The 8,604-nt window shown below is 38.6% G+C and overlaps 1 protein-coding gene across 1 annotated transcript in view; it reads right to left on the bottom strand.

Moving 5' to 3' along the window:
• The window catches only part of LOC106935166 (activating signal cointegrator 1 complex subunit 3-like), a gene marked incomplete at its 5' end in the record, with an annotated part of 151,765 nt that overhangs the window by 110,541 nt on the left and 32,620 nt on the right, over positions 1–8,604 (bottom strand). The window contains one exon of the mRNA XM_015015506.1: positions 7,576–7,703. Coding sequence (XP_014870992.1) covers positions 7,576–7,703 — 128 coding nt within the window. The remainder of the gene's footprint in view (positions 1–7,575; positions 7,704–8,604) is intronic.

The following is an 8,604-nucleotide window of genomic DNA, read 5'->3' as shown; positions in this document are numbered from 1 at the left end:
ATTGTTGCGATTGTAAGGTGTAAAGTTTACCTTCGACCAAAGGAATCCCAGCGCCCCCCTATTGTAAAAATTTCTGCCAACTTCCCACCTTGTCCCCTTTCCTCTAGCCATGCCCGGCGCCACTTGTTTTTAAATTCCTTTCTCAAGTAAACGTGTTTCTTTACCGGGTGAGACAAAGTCCATCTTCTTTCATATCGCATTTGATTTAACCGCCGAACCGATCGCATGCGCTTCTTCTCTACAAACCGTCTGACAGTCATTGGTCAAGAACACGGGAGCTAGAATTCTGATTGGCAGACATCTTTGTCTATTATCTATAGCTTAGTTGAGGCGGGCCGTTTGGTCCAATGCTCACTTTGCTTGAAAAGCCGGAAGTCTGGCCCCCAGACGGAGCTCTTTAAGCCCGGAGATTACAGTTTGGTTGAGGCGGACCATTTAGATTGGTTGAGGTGGACCGTTTGGTCAAAAGCCGGAAATCCGGCCCCCGGCCGGAGCACTTTAAGCCCTGTATTTAACAAAAAAAAAAAAAAAAAAAAAAAACACTGACTAAAATATTTTTTAATACATCAGTAACCAGCTTGCCTTGTAGCCGCGCAGTTGGTATGACCCAACAGTTTTTTTGTGTGTGTTTTTTTTCAGGGCCATAATGCTTCAAACTGAGCCATATCAAATGCCTTCTCCCCCTCCAGTCAGGCAGAGCTGCTCTGCACATCCATGAGGAGACCAGAAAAACTCCTAGTCCAAAATAAATATTCTCTGTGGTGTTTATTACAAACTCAACAGTCAAGACATGGAAAAGCTTGGCCTCTGCTAGTGCCACATTAACTAAATCATCCTGTTTATCCCTCTGTATTCCAACACAGGGATGAGCAGTGTTGAAATACAGTGTAGTTCCTCAATGAGGGCTGGTCCAATGTTGTGTGAGGTCTTGAACTCCTGCTAAGAACATCAGCATCACTAATAGGGTTTCAGTATAGATTTGATGTAACCTGGGAGAGGAGAGTGGGGGGCTAGTTTAATTGGTCAAGCTGAAAACCAATCAGTGATAAATGTAACTTGCTGAGATAAATATATCTTCACAAATATATTATTTGTTAAACAGAGCTAAAACTCAAAAATTAAACTCAGCATCAGATTGTAGCTATGGTAATAAAACAATCTATAAAGACTAAAGGTGTGCCGATCGATCGGCCACCGATTATAATCAGCCGATTTCCGTGAAAAAGTGTATGATCGGTGATCGCCGATCACGGTCTCTTGTTGCCGATCACCAAAATGATCACCTGTATCTCACTTCTCAGCCTGCATGTGCAGCTGATCTCCTTTTCCCTTCACACAGCGCAAGCGCGCGGCAACAAGTGTGTAACTATAATGCTGAGTGTGAATGGGGAAGTTTGCATGTTGTGGCGGAAAATTACCTCTGAAAATTACACAACGAATATAATATGACATTTAAAAAACAAGAACTTGACGGAGTTTGGCTACATCGAGGCTCAAAGCAAGGAAAAATTGACATCTGGAGCGGCCAGATAGCAAGTAAAGCAGTGCACAACTACTAACACCCAGATTAGCTTGATGGTCAGAAAGTTAAACAAATAACCCAAAAAATAATTTACGTTTTTGAGCTAGCGGTCAAAGACGCTGGTTCTGCTCTCGCTGTTGAATTGTTGCTATGCACTACTGGTAGTAATATTTCACATAATACATAGCGCCGTTTCTGCTCCACCCAGAAAGTCTGCTTAAAGCTGCAGCATGTAACGTAAACAACAACAACAACAAAGATTTCACATATTAAAACTTTCGCTATGTCCAAACATGAGAGATAATTTTTGAAAAAATAAAAAATAATAATAATCAATCTCCTTTCCCTCCTCCTGTGTTCTGCAGAATTACTCTGCTCAGTCAGAAACAACCAATCAGAATCAGCAGTAATCAACTAGCCATGCTATCAGGAAGGATTGATTCAGTAACCCATGATTATTTATTTTGATGCAACCTGCATTTGACTTTGAATGAATGTTTCCCTCTTTTGCTAGACATTATTTGATATCGGCAGTGTTTTGAGACTTATTTGAGTCGTGTATAATTTAGGGTACAGAGAACCTTACTGTTAAATGTTGTTTAACTGGTCGCAACATTTAACAGTTGTTCTTTTGACTGAGTAGCTGCTGTATTGTGCCTGCAAGTATGTTGCATGTTTATGTTAATTAGGTGAATTTATTAAATTGTTTTAATTTTGCCAGATCACATAGTATAATTTATAATTAACGCAAAAAATAAACAGTCAATCCAGGCGATCGGCAGAGATCAGCCTCATGGGTGATCGGTATCGGAATCGGCAGCAAAAAACCTGATTGATTGTTCTGTGCACTTTTACAAAGTAAAAATACCAGCTCCAAAATATTTTGTCTATGCTAAAACCATTAAATAAAAATTAACAGCATTGTCATTCTCAATAAACAAATGTTAAAATTCTACATCTGTGGTGTGGGTTAAAATGTTAGCATTTATAATGGTCCTTTGAAGGCCTGGGTGCTTTAGGCAGCTGTTCAGTTCAATTTATGCCTTGGGTTGGCTCTAAATGTAACCAGGATTACATTATGTTTTAAGATTCACTGGCTGGTTTGTTATTTTTAAGATGGATAACACAATCTGCACCGTAATCAGCGAGTCATTTATAAACCTAGTTTAATATGTCTTCTGCAAGGTAAGAAACAGCTACGTGTTGGTGGTTGGTACTGAATGTCCTGTGGCAGATGGCTCTTTCTATGCCTAATCATAAGTGCAAAAGTAGAGCATAGTGAGGAAGCATAATGACTGGTAACCTGCAAGTTAGAACTTAATGCTATTTTGAACTCTGCTCTGCTGTGCTTTTTCATTATACTGAAATACATAAAAGGCTATTATTTACAGTTTCAATCCCCTCCAAACCTTGTCTGTATTTATTCCATCCACATGTATAGTATCTTGCCATTCAGATAATGTCAGTGCTGGACTTCATCTATTATTTTAAAACGGAATCCTTATCAGTAACTGAGAATGAATTTATATTATGTTATTATTATTAGGGTATTTTTTTTGATAATCAAGTGATGCCCTAGTTTACTCATTTTTGGCTAAAATACTAGTCTTATTATTAAATGCCCTAATCAATCATATATAGTCATTCACAGACATAACTAGACTCCTGTTGCACAATAGAATGGAATAGAAATAGCCTTTATTGTCCCTAAGTGGGAAAATTCAGTTGGCTTGGAGGATTAGTGCAATTGGCTTGTGCCAAATTTCCACTGAAACTACTTTAAAAAAAGATTTTAAAAAACAAACAAACAAAAAATAGGACAACACCCTTTCCAAATGTTTTGTGAAGTTTAAAGAGATCTCCAAGGTCAGCTCTAATTGTTATGAAAAACAAACAATGACTTACACATGCTTCTATTGTGCAAATACAGAAGAGTATGAAGATTGAACTTATAGTCTAAGCAGTCACGTTTGGTCATAAAACATCACCTCTATCCTACATAAAATAAATATCTAGGATGGCAGTAGGTGGAATTCATGCCATACAAGGCAGGCTTCGAAGTAAAAATTAAATTCACTCAAGATGACTGAAATGACAGGAAATGTGTCAGTACCACATGTGCATCAGTATAGGAGAAAAAGTTCATGCAAACCGTAAGAACAGATCAGATCCCAAAACTGCCATGTCTCACCTGGTAGATATCCTGTCTTTTCATTTGGGAGGGAAAGGAAGGAGTCAACAATAGCTGTTCTGCTCTGCAGGAGGGTGGATATCATCTCTAGGCCCTCTGGTCCCAGCAGTTCAAACAGCTGAGGGAAAATAGAGATAGAAGGGGTGTTACACTCTGTAGCCACACGCATCAAAACATGTAAACACATCCAATGGTGACCAACAACCAACACAGTGCTTCTGCCAAGGCTGAACACCTGGTAATTATCATCCGTCTGATGCAGAATATGCTCCGCTGGTTAGCCTCACAATCATGGCCACCTGGCACTTAGAGACTCACAGAAAAACAACAACAAATCCTGCACAGAGTCACAGCAATAATCTAAATACTCAGCAAAGNGATCGCATGCGCTTCTTCTCTACAAACCGTCTTACAGTCATTGGTCAAGAACACGGGAGCTAGAATTCTGATTGGCAGACATCTTTGTCTATTATCTATAGCTTAGTTGAGGCGGGCCGTTTGGTCCAATGCTCACTTTGCTTGAAAAGCCGGAAGTCTGGCCCCCAGACGGAGCTCTTTAAGCCCGGAGATTACAGTTTGGTTGAGGCGGACCATTTAGATTGGTTGAGGTGGACCGTTTGGTCAAAAGCCGGAAATCCGGCCCCCGGCCGGAGCACTTTAAGCCCTGTATTTAACAAAAAAAAAAAAAAAAAAAAAAAACACTGACTAAAATATTTTTTAATACATCAGTAACCAGCTTGCCTTGTAGCCGCGCAGTTGGTATGACCCAACAGTTTTTTTGTGTGTGTTTTTTTTCAGGGCCATAATGCTTCAAACTGAGCCATATCAAATGCCTTCTCCCCCTCCAGTCAGGCAGAGCTGCTCTGCACATCCATGAGGAGACCAGAAAAACTCCTAGTCCAAAATAAATATTCTCTGTGGTGTTTATTACAAACTCAACAGTCAAGACATGGAAAAGCTTGGCCTCTGCTAGTGCCACATTAACTAAATCATCCTGTTTATCCCTCTGTATTCCAACACAGGGATGAGCAGTGTTGAAATACAGTGTAGTTCCTCAATGAGGGCTGGTCCAATGTTGTGTGAGGTCTTGAACTCCTGCTAAGAACATCAGCATCACTAATAGGGTTTCAGTATAGATTTGATGTAACCTGGGAGAGGAGAGTGGGGGGCTAGTTTAATTGGTCAAGCTGAAAACCAATCAGTGATAAATGTAACTTGCTGAGATAAATATATCTTCACAAATATATTATTTGTTAAACAGAGCTAAAACTCAAAAATTAAACTCAGCATCAGATTGTAGCTATGGTAATAAAACAATCTATAAAGACTAAAGGTGTGCCGATCGATCGGCCACCGATTATAATCAGCCGATTTCCGTGAAAAAGTGTATGATCGGTGATCGCCGATCACGGTCTCTTGTTGCCGATCACCAAAATGATCACCTGTATCTCACTTCTCAGCCTGCATGTGCAGCTGATCTCCTTTTCCCTTCACACAGCGCAAGCGCGCGGCAACAAGTGTGTAACTATAATGCTGAGTGTGAATGGGGAAGTTTGCATGTTGTGGCGGAAAATTACCTCTGAAAATTACACAACGAATATAATATGACATTTAAAAAACAAGAACTTGACGGAGTTTGGCTACATCGAGGCTCAAAGCAAGGAAAAATTGACATCTGGAGCGGCCAGATAGCAAGTAAAGCAGTGCACAACTACTAACACCCAGATTAGCTTGATGGTCAGAAAGTTAAACAAATAACCCAAAAAATAATTTACGTTTTTGAGCTAGCGGTCAAAGACGCTGGTTCTGCTCTCGCTGTTGAATTGTTGCTATGCACTACTGGTAGTAATATTTCACATAATACATAGCGCCGTTTCTGCTCCACCCAGAAAGTCTGCTTAAAGCTGCAGCATGTAACGTAAACAACAACAACAACAAAGATTTCACATATTAAAACTTTCGCTATGTCCAAACATGAGAGATAATTTTTGAAAAAATAAAAAATAATAATAATCAATCTCCTTTCCCTCCTCCTGTGTTCTGCAGAATTACTCTGCTCAGTCAGAAACAACCAATCAGAATCAGCAGTAATCAACTAGCCATGCTATCAGGAAGGATTGATTCAGTAACCCATGATTATTTATTTTGATGCAACCTGCATTTGACTTTGAATGAATGTTTCCCTCTTTTGCTAGACATTATTTGATATCGGCAGTGTTTTGAGACTTATTTGAGTCGTGTATAATTTAGGGTACAGAGAACCTTACTGTTAAATGTTGTTTAACTGGTCGCAACATTTAACAGTTGTTCTTTTGACTGAGTAGCTGCTGTATTGTGCCTGCAAGTATGTTGCATGTTTATGTTAATTAGGTGAATTTATTAAATTGTTTTAATTTTGCCAGATCACATAGTATAATTTATAATTAACGCAAAAAATAAACAGTCAATCCAGGCGATCGGCAGAGATCAGCCTCATGGGTGATCGGTATCGGAATCGGCAGCAAAAAACCTGATTGATTGTTCTGTGCACTTTTACAAAGTAAAAATACCAGCTCCAAAATATTTTGTCTATGCTAAAACCATTAAATAAAAATTAACAGCATTGTCATTCTCAATAAACAAATGTTAAAATTCTACATCTGTGGTGTGGGTTAAAATGTTAGCATTTATAATGGTCCTTTGAAGGCCTGGGTGCTTTAGGCAGCTGTTCAGTTCAATTTATGCCTTGGGTTGGCTCTAAATGTAACCAGGATTACATTATGTTTTAAGATTCACTGGCTGGTTTGTTATTTTTAAGATGGATAACACAATCTGCACCGTAATCAGCGAGTCATTTATAAACCTAGTTTAATATGTCTTCTGCAAGGTAAGAAACAGCTACGTGTTGGTGGTTGGTACTGAATGTCCTGTGGCAGATGGCTCTTTCTATGCCTAATCATAAGTGCAAAAGTAGAGCATAGTGAGGAAGCATAATGACTGGTAACCTGCAAGTTAGAACTTAATGCTATTTTGAACTCTGCTCTGCTGTGCTTTTTCATTATACTGAAATACATAAAAGGCTATTATTTACAGTTTCAATCCCCTCCAAACCTTGTCTGTATTTATTCCATCCACATGTATAGTATCTTGCCATTCAGATAATGTCAGTGCTGGACTTCATCTATTATTTTAAAACGGAATCCTTATCAGTAACTGAGAATGAATTTATATTATGTTATTATTATTAGGGTATTTTTTTTGATAATCAAGTGATGCCCTAGTTTACTCATTTTTGGCTAAAATACTAGTCTTATTATTAAATGCCCTAATCAATCATATATAGTCATTCACAGACATAACTAGACTCCTGTTGCACAATAGAATGGAATAGAAATAGCCTTTATTGTCCCTAAGTGGGAAAATTCAGTTGGCTTGGAGGATTAGTGCAATTGGCTTGTGCCAAATTTCCACTGAAACTACTTTAAAAAAAGATTTTAAAAAACAAACAAACAAAAAATAGGACAACACCCTTTCCAAATGTTTTGTGAAGTTTAAAGAGATCTCCAAGGTCAGCTCTAATTGTTATGAAAAACAAACAATGACTTACACATGCTTCTATTGTGCAAATACAGAAGAGTATGAAGATTGAACTTATAGTCTAAGCAGTCACGTTTGGTCATAAAACATCACCTCTATCCTACATAAAATAAATATCTAGGATGGCAGTAGGTGGAATTCATGCCATACAAGGCAGGCTTCGAAGTAAAAATTAAATTCACTCAAGATGACTGAAATGACAGGAAATGTGTCAGTACCACATGTGCATCAGTATAGGAGAAAAAGTTCATGCAAACCGTAAGAACAGATCAGATCCCAAAACTGCCATGTCTCACCTGGTAGATATCCTGTCTTTTCATTTGGGAGGGAAAGGAAGGAGTCAACAATAGCTGTTCTGCTCTGCAGGAGGGTGGATATCATCTCTAGGCCCTCTGGTCCCAGCAGTTCAAACAGCTGAGGGAAAATAGAGATAGAAGGGGTGTTACACTCTGTAGCCACACGCATCAAAACATGTAAACACATCCAATGGTGACCAACAACCAACACAGTGCTTCTGCCAAGGCTGAACACCTGGTAATTATCATCCGTCTGATGCAGAATATGCTCCGCTGGTTAGCCTCACAATCATGGCCACCTGGCACTTAGAGACTCACAGAAAAACAACAACAAATCCTGCACAGAGTCACAGCAATAATCTAAATACTCAGCAAAGAAACTCAGGTAACACTTTATTAGAAGGGGTGTGCATAAGACTGACATGACACTGTCATAAACATGACATAACACTTGTCATGAACATAAAGAAGTCTTTACGAATGTTTATAACAGTTGTCATGAAGTGTCATTCGGTAAATAATGACACTTTTAATGTAAAGTTGCTCTAAAAGTTGCATTGAAAGTCCATTAAAATGCCATCTTTGCATTAAAAGTGTCATTATTCATTATTTACAAAATCATGCAAAGTTGGCACTTTTGATGCAACTTTTAGAGCAACTTTGTATTAAAAGTGTCATTATTTACCGAATGACACTTCATGACAACTGTCAAACACATTCATAAAGACTTCTTTATGTTCATGACAGGTGTTATGTCATGTTTATGACAGTGTCATGTCAGTCTTATGCACACCCCTTCAAATAAAGTGTTACTGAAACTCCGTTCATTCTACTTAAAGGACAGTTAATGTGAATGTGTATAGTTTATACCTGGAAATGTTTCCTTGTGTTACTTTCAAAACTTAGTGTTTTAGTCTTTTAATTCTAAACATGAAAATTCTAGATCAGTGTTTCTCCACCCTGGTCCTCACCGCCCCCCTGTCCTGCATGTTTTAGGTATTTCCCTTCTGCCACACCTG

The sequence above is a fragment of the Poecilia latipinna genome, unplaced genomic scaffold (assembly GCF_001443285.1).
Source record: "Poecilia latipinna isolate Pla-1442-1.1 unplaced genomic scaffold, P_latipinna-1.0 Scaffold1921, whole genome shotgun sequence".
Taxonomy (NCBI): Eukaryota; Metazoa; Chordata; class Actinopteri; order Cyprinodontiformes; family Poeciliidae; genus Poecilia; species Poecilia latipinna.
The sequence above is the reverse complement of the archived record's forward strand: the minus strand, read 5'-3'. Positions and strand labels throughout refer to the sequence as shown.